The following is a 16493-nucleotide window of genomic DNA, read 5'->3' as shown; positions in this document are numbered from 1 at the left end:
ACTCTTAAACCTTGTGGACAGCCTTCCCAGAAGAGTTGAAGCTGTTATAGCTGCAAATGGTGGGCCAACTCAATATTGAACCCTACGGACTAAGACTGGGATGCCATTAAAGTTAATGTACGTGTAAAGGCAGGTGTCCCAATACTTTTGGCAATATAGTGTGTATGCACAATTCTGTTATAGTGTGTAATGCAAATTCCTGTTATTTTGTGTTAATTTGTGGCATCACTAATAAAGTCAATGTTGTTTGATAAAGACTGTAGTTGTGTTGTGTTTAAAAATGTGACAGATTTGCAAAGTGGGCCCCAGAGTCCCAGTCTACCTCTGTATGTAGTCAACCAGGCCACCCCACTGCCTAAAATCATCACCTTGCTACTGGTTATCTGGGAACACCCACATTTAAAGCTGAACTGTAGACAAATAGCAAAAGACATAGGTGAAATACATACATATTTAAGGACTGATATACTGGACAAAGGATTTGTATTTCTGTCTATTCAGTCCTATGTTTTACACAGCCCCACCTGGCAGGGGAAGGATATTTGCTCTACTGCAGTTAACCATTAGAAGCAGGTGAATGAATCTTGGAACCTAGTTGCACTGGATAACATAAAACTAAGATTAGGGAAAGAGTGTGAACTTTCTGATGGTTGAAGTATTTCTGGGATAGCATTTCCATTTCTCTCACTGATTTCACTTAAAATTCACCACTCTGGGCTGCTCCAGCTGTTAGCATGCAATCAGACCTTTTCAGCATATCCACCTCATTCCCATGAAACAACTGGAATGCAGTTGAAGCAGAGTATACTTTTTTTATATTCTTAAGGTGCAGATGTACACAAAGTAGTGATGTTTTGAAGGGAAACTTTTTTCTTCCTCAGACAACAGCAACACAAATACTAATTATATTAAAACAAATAAAAATAGTAAATGTGTGCGCATGCAGTGACATTCCATGCACAAGAACATATCAGTGAAGTGGAGATCAATGCAGAAGTACATGTCGAAGCAGTGACAGTCAGTGCAGCAGTGCAAAATAACATGTTGGTGAAGTGGAGGTCAATGCCGAAGTACTTGTCCATGCAGTGACAGTCAACGCAGAAGTACATGTCAGTAAAGTAGAGGTCAATGCAGAAGTACATGTCGATGAAATGGCAGTCAGTGCAGAAGTACATGATGACGAAGTGGCAGTCAGTGCAGAAGTACACGTCAGTGAAGTGGAGGTCAATGCAGAAGTACATGCCGGTGGAGTGGCAGTCAGTGTGGAAGTACATGCTGGTGTAGTGGCAGTCAGTGCAGAAGTACACATCGATGTAGTGGCAGTCAGTGCAGAAGTACACATCAGTGAAGTGGAGGGTAATGCAGGAGTGCACGTATGCAGTGCCAGTCAGTGTTCAGTTTTTTTTCTATTTTGAGGGATATTTTCTAGTCAGCTGACTGTCAGCCACACTCTAGCTGCATGTTTGCCTCTCACTAATCTTCTTGTGCTGTTGGGTCTCATTCACAGCCATATAGTCAAATGACCTCTGCCCCTCCCTCTCCCCCTTCTCCCACCCCCTACAAATAGACACACAGACAGTGATGTAGGACACAGTACAAACGCAAATGTAATATTTATTTTTATTTTTTAGAAAAAGAACCATAAATATACTCAAACTATAATAAAAACTATAAAGGATAAACAACTAAGAACAGATTTCCCCCTGACCCTTACCAAAAAGTGTGCTCCAGCCAAAAGTCTGATAAAGGTGCCAGAATCACAATATCATAAAGCTTGATATTGAGGGTGTGTGAAGCATGAGTCATGATGCAGCATCTCCTCATACAAGACCTAGTTGAAATAGTGACTGGGGAAGGTGTATGTGACTGACTGTGGGAGGGGTGTGGATATGGAGATCCAGTGCAGGGTGGCCAGTGTTGTGAGTGTGAAGAAAACTGCACAGTTGGTTGGGTGTGCAGTTGTGGAGGGTATGTGGGTATTGGAAGAGTTGGTGGTGGAAACGGAGGGTTGTTAGTGAATTGTACGGGAGCTTGGACAGAGGTGGTGACAGTGGGTGTAGTGTTGGATTCATCTGAGGGAACGTACGAGGAGACAAGCGCAATCATCTTCTGCATCAACTCAAGCTTCTTGTCTTCTGGCACCTTTACCAGATTCCTCTCGAGGATCTCAAGGAAACCGGCGAAGGTGTCTGCCTCTTGCTAGATTCCACCATTGATTTAAGGGCAGACACCAGTCTGTCAGGGTCACAGATCTGGCCACCTCTTCTTTCCCTCCCCAGACTCCTCCATCGCACAGGACCCGGAAAAGCTTCTGCTGTCGGTGGTGGCGGGGTTGATACTCTCTCCTCTGCTGGGGGTTAGGCTTGGGCTGGTGTTGGTGCTGTTGAGGTAGATGCAAAGGCCTCCATATTTTGGGGGGCATCCTCCTCCTCTTCCTCCTCCTTAATGCTGTGCTGAAGCAGCCTCCCAGCTACTTTCTGTGCTGTAAAGAATCAAGAAAAGAAATAGCTCACTCCAATCCTACCTTGCCAATGCCTTACTACATTGCCATGTTTTCATGCCAGTTTGAATATATTTTTATATGCATCAGTTTGGCAGGAATTAGGGGACACATCTCGTTTTTGTTACTTGTTTTGTGTGCCAATCTCACCTGAACTTTTTTGGCAAAGAAACAGAAGCACTTTTTCTTGACAACTACAGGTCAGCAGCATTAAAAACAGTGGATGGACCTAGCCTACTAGAAAATTCTCTCGTGTCACTTACCTATGCATTTTCAACACAGGAATGAGAAATATAAGCTCTTTGGACATAGGCTGGGGGAGCACAAGCAGCAGAGCCACTGCGGTACTCTCGTGGCTGCCAACGATGCTTCATGAAGGAGAACTTGACACTTTTTGATTTTATCTTCATAGCTATAACTGCAAAATAAAGAACAATAAAAAAGATTTACATTTCCAAATAGGTACCTAGCAACAGGAGAGTCATTGGCAAGTCTGCACTTTGCTTCCATGGTTGCAAAATCGACAGCTAGCGACATAATCCGAGACACATGCTCTGTCATTTGGGATGTACTGAAAGTTGTGGTGATGGCCAAACCCACCAAGGAAGAGTGGGCAAAGAGTGCCCAACTTTTTTGGGAACAATGCAACTTTCCAAATTGTGTTGGAGCAATAGATGGCAAACACATCTGCGTCATCAAGCCCCTAGCCAGCGGCAGCAAATATTGTAATTATAAAAAATATTTTTCTTTTGATGTGGGGTCATATGGGAGCAGCTCTGACTCCAGTGTTTTTGGACACTCCACCTTTGGACAGATGCTACGTGATAAAGATCTAGACCTGCCCGAGAACTCCCCACTGTCAAGGTTTCCTTTTAACTAGATTTGAGATAGTTTTCCTTTTTTGTGTTCTATTTTAAGGGTGAGTTCAGATATATTGTTGGTAATTTATCAAAACTGAAGCAGACAAAATATAGAGCTGTTGGTCATGGCAACCAATCAGCATCCAGCTTAAATTTTCAAAACTTAACTGAACAATCTGAGGAAAGAAGTGGATTGTTTTCTATGGATAAATGCTCTAGATACTGTTTGCTCCCGTTTTGAAAAATTATCACCATTTTTGGAGGTAGATTACTGCAGTTCAAAACACACATTGAAGAATCTTTTTATATTACGTTTCTGCAAAACAATAGGCATGACTCCCATAGTTTGAGGAATGCTGGGATTTGTAGCTTCAATTCAACTGCAGGTCTGAAAGTGGCACACCCCTACTTTAGTCACACATGAAAACTACTATACAGTGCAGTAGTTCCCCTTTAAAAGTACACATGAAAGCAGGAAAGTATGAAATAAACATGAGAAAGCATGAAAAAAAAGAGAGAGGTCACCTTTACTTCTTACCTTTGGCATCTTTCATGGTGGGAGTGAAACCTGCCCACTCTGGCCAGATTTCAGAGGCTGTTTGTGCCCGGGCATTGCTCCTCCTTCCCCTGTTCTTATAATGAGGCTTCCTCTGTCCAAAGATGTAACAGTGGGCGTGCAATTGCCTGATGAAACTCTCTGTACAAAAGATGGACAGTGAAGAATCCTCCAATATGCTCTTCACAAAAAGGCAGAGGTCCATGGTGACTGTGTAAAACACGCGGGTAAACGCGCACGTAAAACGTGCAAAAACGTGTACATATTGCACCGGCATGGGAACAAGTCTATGCAATACTAGTCTGTGGGGCAGAAATGCGCAAAGACGTTCATGTACCTTTTTGGGGTTTGGCGTTTTCCTGCTGGCATTTTGCTGCTCAGCTGTGAACAGGACCCATTCATAAATATGGCTTTTTTTGGGTTGGACGTTTTCAAGCACGCTTTAAACTGCTGAAAAACGCTTAGGTGTAAACCAGGTCTAAAGGCACATTTGACGCACTGGAACTTCTACATATATTGTGCTGCACGCAATTCACACATGGCACAAATACATAAGAGTAGAAAATGCAGACAATGACATGTTGCTGTGAACATGGTTAATATAAAACAATTCATTTTGACAAGTACATGCACTTTGAATGTATCAGAGATGCTCAAAACAACAAAATTGCTCCAGTGTGATCTTCGAGAAAAATGGGATATACTGTAGTGTATTTGGGTTCATCAAATAACCAGTACATAGGGCTTTGATGAAGTGCATGCTGCAGTTAACCACAATATCCAATAACGCAAGATCAATAAAATATGAATTCTAAATGGTTTCTAAAGGACATTTAACTTTGCCCATTACTCTTTGCTTTGTTAACTAATCCATATACAGAGCGGCCTTAAACAACAGAGCAATAGAGATGTGTAAATTGCATTAACCCATAGCAACCAACCCCACTTCCTTTTACTCTTGTCAGATAACCAGTTACTATGGGTTACTCCACTTTTCACATGTCATTTGCGATTTGCACTCGGTTTGAATAATACTTCCTGTCTTTCTTTTAGGTCTTAAATCTTCGGGGTCCACTTTAAAGCATTCACTAAGGAAAATTAAAAAAAAAAACAATAATGATAAGGACTGTCAAGCTGTCAACTGACCAGACAAAATGCAGATTGCTTTAACTTTAACTGTTGATAGTTTTTGACAGATGCTTATTTACACCAGAATGTTTCTCTTCTCCCCAAAACAATTACAAAACATCTGGCGGACCTGCAGCTCACCCCACAGCTTATCAGAGTCAATTTAAACTTAAGCCAAATACTAAAGATGTCAAAACATCCCTCTGTGAGTCAGGCAATGTCTACGGCTAGGGCAAGAAATACCAAAAAGCTTGTATCAGCATGAGGAACATTCTGACACAGAAAGGGTTACCAGGAGGTCTGTGGCCTCCTGATCTATAGTTGAATAAACAGGATGGCACCAAAGCATTAAGGTGGGGAAGAGTGGGTGGGGGGCATCCTTAGATTCTTTATAAGAAACAGTCACTATTCATTGTCCTCTCCCCTCCTCTCTGCCTCCACCACCAGCTTCATCTTCCCTCCTCAGTTAACCTCCCCCCATAGCACTCCCCAACCAGACTGGCCTCAAGTAGGCAAGCCATGATCCAAAAGTAATGGTTGCTGTGGCGACCATGTTTACAAAAGGGATGCAGAGATAATGCCCAAGCCTTTCTAAATCACTGGAGCCAAATGCTGTTCCTCCTTCCAGCCCCTTCCCCCTGCCTGCTACACAGATGACATACTAATGAAAAATGGACCAGAGAGCTAGAGACAATGTAGATCGAAAAATGCAGCAAATCAAAGGCCTGAGCCATAGAATGATTGAAAAAGCTTTTAATATGTGTTTTCTATATGTCTGTAGCTGCTCAATTACTTTTATTAATGTGACATTCCAACCAAGACACAAGACAAAGTGGGTCTCATGAATGATGATCCCCTAAATGCCAGGAATGGAGAGTTACCATTGTTCTGAAGAAAGAAAGTTAGCATTGATGTGTTCATTCACTTTTCAAAATAGATCCATCTTTTTTTCCACAAAGCTATCATCAACATTCATATTAAATGAGTCCCCTGGAAATGCAGGTATGGGCAATGCACTAATGCATCCCAATGCACTAAGGTACGCACCTGCAATGCAGCGCAACGCAATGCACATGTGGTGTGCTCCCAAAAACAGTTACATGCCTTCCGAAATAAACAAAGAAGCTACCATTGGTGACCTCTTCTCTTGAACATGTTAATTGCCTGGATGTCAAGCAGACCCTTTTACTTCAATACAGTCTAAATCACTGACCAAGGATATGTTATTAGATAAAGTTTCACAACTTTTCTCTGACATTTCTGATCTGGGTACAGTATCTGTTCCAGGTCACAGTGATATAGAACGTATTGAAGTCAATGGGTCAGAAACACCCAAACAAGCATTTATTGTTTAAACAAACTCAACATTTTGACATTATTTTAAATTAACTCAACTTTTTTGTATGATGATGTGCATGTACGCAAAAAAATATTAGTAATTTCAAAGTCACGAGGTACCCGAAAATACAAGCTATCTGTTGTCTGATAACAAGATCACAATATTATCAATGGTAATTTATAGCACAAGGGGTGATGGAGGTTTAGGGCTCACTACCAGTGTGAAGAAAAGTTCTAGCACTGCAGAATGAAGCATGTACTTTTATATGTGATGGTTTAGGGGGGAACAAAATCATCTAACTTGGCTAGCCATTGACACTTCAATATATGAAAAAGAGCAAGTGGAAAAAGTTTTCCAACAAATCTAACTGTTTATACATTTGCAAGATCAACTGATTATCATCATACTTCTATGAGTATCTTCAAAGTGGATCGGTTATTATCATTCAATTGATCTCTGTCTATAGGTGATGTTACATGCCTTTCTTTGGTCAGATGAACTGTCGATGGCTATGTAAATGTCACATAATAGTATCTCAAAGAGCCCAGAGTTTCTACAAAAAAAGGGGTTTTGTGAAGTCAATGTCTAGCGGAAATACTCCTCATCTTGAAAATCTTTTATATAAATGGCAATGCACTTGTAATGCAGTACCATTCCTTATATAATCATCATCAACATCAACAAATACTGAAGGTTGAACAATACTGATGCCTACAAAGTCCACTAGAATGTGTTGCTTATTTGGAGCATTCAATGTGATTACTGTGCTCTGGGAAATGCACAGAGAAGACCTTTTATCTGGGAACTATGTGCTAGCTTTAGACAAGTGTCTCTTTCCTTTCTGACGGCAGACAATAGAACAAATGAGTTCAATGACAGGAACTGCATGACTTACATAGGAAGTGTATGTAACCCATGTCAACCTATTTTAAATCTGGACACTATATTATATCCAAACATTATGAATGGAGTTTAGTAGAATACTATCTCAAATTAAGTTCAATCATGAATAAAACAAAATATTGAGTTCATTTAGGAAGTTCAAACTGCACCAATGCATTGTAACATAAGATCTGAATGCTTTCCTCGAGAAACATCTATAGGCTGTATATATAAAACATAGTTGTTCTTATTATTACACATTTTATTTAAAGCCTGGAACATACTGTAGTAAAAAAGTTTGCAATTGATCCTGCCCATAACATTTCATACAAGAGTGTTCATTTAACAAACTAAAATTGACTATAAATGTGGCCCTTCAAAGATCTCCTGGTTAATACTGAAGACTTATTTAGTGCCAAGTACACTGTGAGAAATAAAATGTTTATTTTTTTAATGTGAACCTAGAACCTAGATCTCTAACTACTGTTAATGTCTTGAATTGATAATGACCAAATGTCCAAATACTATTGGCTACTATTTACATATCCATTCAGGAATGCAAACTTTAAATGACTACTTTACCTCATTCATTCTGGCACCCAAGGAATGTTTACTGCTACTATGAAGAGGGGAAGTTGTGTAAACCTGTTATATTGTTCGCAGTCTTTAGAAGTGATACATTGTCCAGATGACCACTTCTGAGTTTCCTGGGCAGATGTGTCGTTTCTTGTTGCTTTCTAAAGGAATTCTATTGTTCTATACCACAAATTTGCTGGTAGAATAAGAGAATGATGGGTAAAGCTAAAAATATATAAACCCAATAAAATAGAAAAATTATAAAACTGTGTGTTCACATATAATTTTATAATTCTTTTAATAAGGAACTTTAAAAAGTTTAGATACAACTTTGCTAAGATTTTAATTATTTCTATAGGATATCGTTTCCTTTGGAGATAGGCAGCAGTGGTACACATCCATAAGGGTACAAAGGTAGATAGATAGAATAGATAGATTCTGGCCTCCTAATGGTTCACAATATGAAACAGATAGTGAACCACGCCCTTCACTTCCAGTCCAAATGGTGTGAAGGGGTTATGGAAGAAGCATTCTGTATATGTCGGTCAGGTAAGGAGTGAAGGAGGTAAAGTACTTGGATATGACACACCAGGATGGTTAGGGGCATCATGAAGAATGCCTCCTACATCTCACCAGTACCCAGATTAAGCAGTGCCCAGATATACATGACAGCAGAAGAGGGTCCAGAAGCCCACCTGACCCACATCTACTGTAACTGTGCACCATACTTCCTGAGGGCCCTGGTGAAACTGCACAGTCTATGCACATGGTATCTCCACTTCAATTAACATCAGACTCAATATATGTATATATCTAACTCACCCTCCTCCTCCAGAGATGCATACTTATGAAGATCCAACGGACACTGTTCTGCTGTTTGTTTACATCCAGCAATGCAAGTCTTTACTCTTCTGGTCGTGTCTGCCTATTAGTGCCCTACAGACTTCTATGAGCCAGTGTTGTGAGGCTGCAGACAGTCCCAAAGAAGTCTATGGGGATGTAATGCACAAGTGCAGCCAGGCCAGTGGAGACTTGTGGCGTTGAAACAGGGGAAGCACAGCCATTGCATCAAGATAAGTATCTTTGGAGGGGGAGGGTGGGTTAGGTTAGGTCAGGGGAACATCGGAAAAAGGATCATTGCACTTTGCTTTAAAGTGCATGTATCCTTTAAGTGTAACACTTCCAGGTGTTTATTACCTTTTAGACATAACAGTACACCCGATGACAATGCATTCATCTGCCCTTCTCTCCAGAAGGATAACGCCATCTTTGTTTAGGCATCATCCAGGGTCATTGTCTATATCTATAAGCAGTAAATGAGATACTGTATAAAACAAGCCCTCACTGATATGTAGCAGCATTTATTCTCAAAATTTGCTAAAGAAGCGGTCAAGTCATTCAAGTTGGTTATCTTCGCACCTATATCTCTCTTCCCTCTCCCTTTTCCTGTGCTCCTGCTCTCTGGCAACATTAGAGATTAGAAGGCTGTGTCCTACACCATCCGTTCTGCAGTCATCTTCTAGACTGCATAGTGCAGGGCAATAGTTTTCTCTGTTGGGGCCTGTTTAAAAGTAGTGTGAGCATTGTGGAGCAGCAGAACCATCAGTGGAGAAAAGGATTGGCTGAGGTCTGTATTAGGGGTATAGGAAACATGGGGAGGGAGAGGGCGTTTGTTTTGAATAGTGTTGGGGTAAATACTGTATATATATATATGCACACTGTAAATATATCATTTATTTTTGCTGTCTGAAACTCACCTTTGAGATTTCCCCTCATCATCTCCTGCTCCATTGACAGCCATACCATTTTGAATTTCCCATCATTTTCTGTCCTGATGACATTATTCGCTAGGACAAATAGAGAGGTCTACCATTGGGGGCACAGAGAGCAATACAAATCTGACAAAGTTTTAACCCTTCTCTACGCTATTCAAAATTAAAACATGTTTTTGCTAGAGATTCACTTTGAAATTTGTGGCACGATGGCTGCATAAGGACTCTACAGTAAAAGGTTAACATGTTTTGACAGGAATACAATTAGGCTTGACACTCTCCTGGGAGTGACCTTCTGGCCTGCAGGAACAATTGCACTAATAACATTATATCCCAAATTCTTTGGAGCATACTTTGATCCTAAATCAGTGGAGATCTACTCTGGCAGATAATGGGTCAAGGAGAAATTACATAACAGAGGCAGACAACCTCTATAAATTAAACTTTACAATGGTTTAGGCCTAAGCTACAAGGGTGATTTGTATCTGCATGATCAGTTTGATGTGTTTACAGTGGGCTTAAATATGACCTCTCACACTGAAGATCTATTAAAGCATGACTAAATTCCACAGGGTTATGGTGGGTTTTTGCCATAATGTGCAAGTATGAACAGCAAACACCCAATGTTCTCTTCTCCAGCCATGACAGGTCCAGGTTCTAGTCACCACTCTGCCCAACACTGCCACGAACTTGTAGTCACTGATAATTTAACTCTTTAAATCCCCAGCAACCAGGCCTATTATCTACATAGAAAAAAAAATCAAGAGGAACATTAGGCAAAAATTTTTAGCTAAAAGAAACTTTACAGTGCCTAAATGAAGGGTCCTTACCAGTGTTGAGACTATGAAGCACATATCATATATCTAAGTTGTGAGGACTGCTAACAATATTGTGATTGGAATGCTTTGCATAAACACAGCCACAACTGTCCTTAATTTTGAGGGCCTACCCTTCTTTTGGAATTAATTTTCCTTGGTGCCTCAGCTGTCTCTCTTTTCAGTCTGAAGTATAAAAATGTATTATATAACTATCAAAAGTAGCTATTCTACATTTAAACTTTTATTCCAACCTCTACATTTTTGCATTTATTTTGAAAAGCCATTATAATGGTAAAAGTAGTGGTGCAAAAATCACTCATAAGTTTAACCAATAATTTTCATTGTTTATGGCCCACGTAAACGGTGTGTCCTCTGCCTACATGCTTTGTGCTAATAGATGTCCCTCTTTCACATCTGAGAAGTTTGGCATCTATAGAAAAAGTATTGATCCCCTTGGACTTTTTTTTTATTCTTGTAGTGCTGCACCATGGAATTAAAATGGAATTAATAGGGATTTTATATTAATGATTTAAATAAAATAGTTCACAATGTCGAGGTATAAAAATATACACAGTTTTCCAAATTATGCACAAATAAAAACTGGTAAATCTTGATTGTATATTTTAGGGCTGCAGCTAACGATTATTTTCATAATCGATTAGTTGGCCGGTTATTAAGTACGATTAATCGGTTAATCGCATAAAAAAGAATCGGTGGGCGTGGCTTACGCGGCCTGTGCCGTGGGCACGGCGGCCGCAACGGGAGCAGCGTGTGACGTGCGGCTCAGGCCGCATGTGGAGCCCCAAACAGGCAAATCAATCGATAGCCGACGAATCGACGATCGAAAACGTTGCCAACGTTTTCAATCGTCGATTTTAATCGACTAAATCGATTAACTGTTGCAGCTCTAGTATATTTCTAAAGGTGCCCATACACCCTGCGATTATCGTACGATAATCGCGGGAAATCCCGCAATCGTACGATAATCGCAAGGTGTATGGAAGGTGTGCAACCGTTTCTACTGTACGTTCGCACGTCTTTTGTCTCCCGTGCAGGCTTGAAAACCCGCCGATAATCGTACGATTGTCGGCGGGTTAGTGCTGTTCTTCGGAGACAAATGCCCGCACACTGCCCGTAAGCACACACTGCCCGTTCAGCATTGCAGTCATCGGAAGCTCGCCCCTCAGGGAAGGGAAGGGAAGGGAAGAGTGACAAAAAGAAAACCATTCCAGAATAAAAACATATCAAATTGGAGCTTGCCAAAACATATGTAAAGCTGGCCATACACCTGCAGATTTTCTGTGGTCAGATGGAAAAGATGCAACAGATTCCTCCATCTACCCTTAACTGTGTGGATGGAGTAATCTCCACCTGGGACAATCTGTTGCACTTTTTCCATCCGACTACAGAAAATGTGCAGATAATTGTAAGGTGTATGGGCACCTTTAGGCCTTGTTCACACCAAATGCAGAGCAGATCTGCATGAGTTTCTAAACACGCAGTGCAGAGGGTTGTGCCGCGTTTTTGCGCGTACTTGATGCCTTCCGGGCCGTTTTTGGAAAAAATATTTTTTTTCTTTTTTTTTAGTTATGGGAAGGGGGTTTAACACCGCGGATGTCAACTGGTTAAAATGAGCTTTCGGTGCGTTCCAGGGCGTTTGCATGCGTTCAAGTGCAGGTAAAATAGGGCCTGCTGCAGTTTTTTTACCTGCTCTGGAACGGAACGCTGCTATGTGAACTGGAGCCCAAAATACCATTGGAATACATTGGACGCAGTTTTGCTCCGGTCTGTAACTGCTCTGCTCCTGGAACGCGCTTGGTTTGAACAAGGCCTAAGACAGAGCAAATACGTGGGAAAAAAAAGGATTTCTTGGCTTAATAATACCAAAACTGAAGTTTTTTTAGAATTAGAACAAAATGCTGTGTGTGTTAAAAAGCCAACACTGCTTATTGCCCTGAAAATACTATTGCCATGGTGAAAGAAGACAGAGAAATATTTAATTTGCAGACACTGAAACAGAAGGAAAGATGGATGGCTCCAAATACAGCCCAATTTTACAGGACAGTCTGTATCAGTCTTCAAGAGATCAGAGGCTGGGGAGGAAGTTCACCTGGCACTGGCCCTAAAAAAAAATGCATATCCCACCTCTATCTAAGGACTAACACCAGCTTAAAGTAGGGTATACAATGGTAGACTTTCAAAGGAATGTTCATACAAAAAATCTCATTGGAACATTCGATATTGCCATCAGAGACTTGTGGACAGTGTGAATTGTATTCCACTGTTTTTTTTTTTTTTTTTTTTAATTTATTTGGAGTGTACAGTGTGTACACTCTATTCAGGTCCCTGTATGCAGCACCATTTGCTGCACTGCCTTATGGCAATCTGCAGTTTCATGCAGTGTGCTGAGATAAAATGCAGAATGTTTGCATTTTATTGCAACACACAGTTCATCACACCTGCATTGCGGTGTGAATGAGACACATAGAAAACAATTGTTTACATGTTTCTATTCTATCTAAAATGTAAAAAAGGTTTTTGTGATACATACACTTTAAAATTAAACTTCATGCAGATCTATTTTGCCCTGGGCAGTTGTAAGGGCCATTTCCTCATCCTTTAACTTCTTATATACTTAGTTCCCAGTATCACTTTGGCAACTCATGTGTAAGGTGATTGCATCTATATTAGAGCGAGACAGAGAGGGAGACTCTTTTTACCTCATTAAGTACTGATTTGATCTCATTAAGGTAGTAGATCTATTGGAAGTCTGTCCAGAAAGTTAGCTGAAGTGCAAATAAAAAAGTAGCATCATGTGTTACATCTGTAACATCATCATCATCACCTTAGTATTATCAGCTGTTTGGAAACTCACTTGTTAATTCAGTTAAATTCCCCACAAGCCCATGGTTTTATGTGAAAATGTTTGAGCCATAGAGTTGCAGCCCTTTGATTCAGGTCTTTGTGCTTCTGGTATTTATAACTATTTGTTGTAGACATTGCTGCTCCACTCGCCTGCTCAGCCTCAACATTGGATTTTAATTCATGTCATTCCATTAAACAGTTAACCATTGGTATGCATCACCGCCTGGAACAGGCACAGGATTTCAATGAATTACAAAGCCTTTTATATTACTAATGGGATTTGCCTGGTTTATGGGGCATGTGTTGAACATAAAGAACGCCTCATATTGGTGTCCAGTACAACAGTGTATAGGACCTTATATACTTGCTGACTATTTCGAACTGCTTTAAGAACAGTTATACATATATGTTCTCTAAAAGCAAGCACATTGCTGAATAAGCAGTTTGCAATGTGAGTAATTCTGCGCTCTTATTAATTAAGCACCATATACTATATAATATAAGGAGAGAAGGGAATTCCTGTAAGTGTTAGTGGAGGGCTGTAGCACAAATTCAGGGAGCATGGAACCCCTCTCCCTATCCTGTGGCCAGTGTCTTCCCAATTTGCTCTCACCTGCCTGTTCTTCACTTCCCTCCACCTTGGCCCAATCTAAAGCTAGGTTCATACCTAGGCGATTTATCGCACAGATTTAGCCGCCGCGATATCGCACAAAACAGAGATTTGCATTCCAGCTCCTGATACGTATCCCGATACTGGAACCTCCAGTATCCGGAAGCCAGGGAATGAGTCATTACACGCCGCCCATCTTCCTGATTGGCCCAGGAAGCCGGCTCCATGCTGCACTGGATGGAGCATGGAGCCGGCTTCCCGGGCAATCAGAAAGCCAGGGGGCGTGTCATTACCAGAATCTGCAGAAGCAGATAGCTGGACAAGCAACTATAAAAAAGCTTCATTTTCAGTGTACTTTTTAATTTTTCTAAAAGGTGACAGTCACTTTTAAACAAGCATTCACTGACCTGTGTAGGTACAGGCTCTGAGGAGCAAATCCTCCTCAAAAGCTAATTGACTATAGATACCAGTACCGGAATAGGCGATATGGATCCATCAGTAGTCTAAGCAACTGTAAGCACTGATCACTTTTGAGAAAAGAGTGGGGAGTACCCTGTACTTTTACTTTTTTAGAGTTACTTTGCAAACTGACGCCTTTTTTTTGAAAACTGAATTGGCTGCACAAAAAGACAAAGTTTCATCTATGTGCTAGCATTTCTCTTAAGACCATTATTTTTTACTCCCTTATGTGATCCATAATTTTGGCACTGGTGCAATATATCTGGCTTGGTTAGATTTGAACATAACCAGAGATGGCCTAAGGGGATCATACATGCCCCGGAACAAGTTGTACTTAGTTGCTTAATCTTTCAGTGTATAGGCATCTTTAGGCTTGGTAAGAGTCCTACTGCAATTATAGAGCAGAATTATTTAAATGATGTTAGTATATTATTGTTATAGCAATCTATTACATGCAATTAAGGTCTAGTAAACCATAAAATTGAAGCAAGAAGATACAGTAAACAGTTTGCGCCAATGCAGGACTGCATGAACCCTACCTGCACTTCTCTGTCTCCATATTTCTGGGGGTTCTTGCTGTTCTGACACTTTTTCCTGAGCTTCTTGAGTTCAGATTGGCATTTCTCAATTGACTCCGACTTGGAACGATGCTCAACCTGGTATTTCTTCAGTGTCGCCTGGGGATAGCACAGGAAACACTATCAGTTACTAAGTGACAAGCCCCTAATACAAATAAGGTGGAACAAATTATCACAGTGGAGAATGTAAAGAAGCGGAAACAAAAGTACGCACAGTTAAATACTTGATGTCTAATTCCAGCTTGTGTTCAAGTTGAGCCAGGAGTTCAGAGTGGAAAAGCTTCAACTGAGGGGAAAAAAAGGAACATGTTTGATATCTTAAAATGTGTATCTTATTTTTTTTTTATTTGTTTATTACAGGCATTGATATAGCGCCAACAAATTTATGTAGCACTTTAAATATTGTTCATTAAGGTAAATAAAATCAGGACATAAAAGTCACTACTATCCCCACTTCCAACCTCTGTATCCATAAACCATTTGTAATAACCCAGTATACCTACATTTATAGGAAATAACTGATCCCATTTAGTGCATGCATTGGTTGTAATGGTAGCTGCACAAACTATAGCTATTTACCACTAGTGATGGCCCGAACACCCCCCTTTTCGGCCCGAACACGGCCGAAAAGTTTGAATACAAACTCGACCTAAAGTCAATGGGGGTCGAACGTTCGAAAATGATTGTCCCCTTTAAGAGGGCTTATATTCAAGTGATTGGCCATAAAAGGTGTATGGGGGTCCGGGTACTGCTCTGGGGGACCAGGAATCAATGACAAAAAAAACAAAAAAGAATACAGTGTTTAAAGGAGCAGTGATTTTGACATCACTTAAAGGGCAAGGAAAAAATGAAAAATTCCTTCGACGATCGTGCCTGGGGGGTCCCCTTAACCTGCCTGTGAAGTGGCCGATCTGTAGGATGTACAGAACCTGCTGCAGCAAAACTGACATTTCTAAAAAAAAAAATGACATTGTTTTTTTAACTCTTAAAGTGTGCAGTTCCCCCTCCCAAACAATACCAGACCCTTTAGGTTTGGTAGGAATGTTAGGAGGGACCAATTGTTTTTTTTAAAATGCGTAGGGTTTCCCTTAAAAGTCATACCAGGCCCCTAAGGTCTGGTAGGAATATTTAGGAGGGACACCATGTAAAATAAATAAATAAAAAAAAAGTGTGTGGGGTTCCCCCTTAAAGTCATAGCAGGCCCTTAAGGTCTGGTAGGAATTTTAAGGAGGAACCCAAACCCCCCAAAATGGGGGGCTGGGGAACATGGGGTCCCCCCTAAAATTCCATATCAGACCCTTCATCCGAGTATAGGCCTGGCAGGGCCGGAAAGGGGGGGGGGCGACTCCCCTCCCTCCCAACCAGGCCACATGCCCTCAGCACTGGGAGGGTGGGCCCGTGCCGATGGGGACAAGGGCCTCGTCCTCACAACACTGACACAGTGGTTTTGGGGGTCTGCGGGCAAGGGGGCTTATTTGCATCAGGGTACCCCTTTAAGTAAGGGGGCACCCAGATGCCGCCCCCCTCCCTTGTGAATGAGTAAGGGGTAC

The 16493-nt window shown here is 41.0% G+C and overlaps 1 protein-coding gene across 1 annotated transcript in view; it reads right to left on the bottom strand.

Annotated features, from left to right (window-relative positions):
- LOC108798327 (brain-specific angiogenesis inhibitor 1-associated protein 2-like) overlaps nucleotides 1-16493 on the bottom strand; it is a 126289-nt gene that overhangs the window by 31747 nt on the left and 78049 nt on the right. Inside the window, exons 5-6 of the mRNA XM_018570067.1 lie at nucleotides 15158-15229; nucleotides 14905-15042 (exon numbers count right to left, since the gene is read on the bottom strand). Of these exons, the coding sequence (XP_018425569.1) occupies nucleotides 14905-15042; nucleotides 15158-15229 (210 nt within the window). The remainder of the gene's footprint in view (nucleotides 1-14904; nucleotides 15043-15157; nucleotides 15230-16493) is intronic.

Source organism: Nanorana parkeri, unplaced genomic scaffold, assembly GCF_000935625.1.
Source record: "Nanorana parkeri isolate BGI_ZX_2015 unplaced genomic scaffold, ASM93562v1 scaffold1450, whole genome shotgun sequence".
Taxonomy (NCBI): Eukaryota; Metazoa; Chordata; class Amphibia; order Anura; family Dicroglossidae; genus Nanorana; species Nanorana parkeri.
The sequence above is the reverse complement of the archived record's forward strand: the minus strand, read 5'-3'. Positions and strand labels throughout refer to the sequence as shown.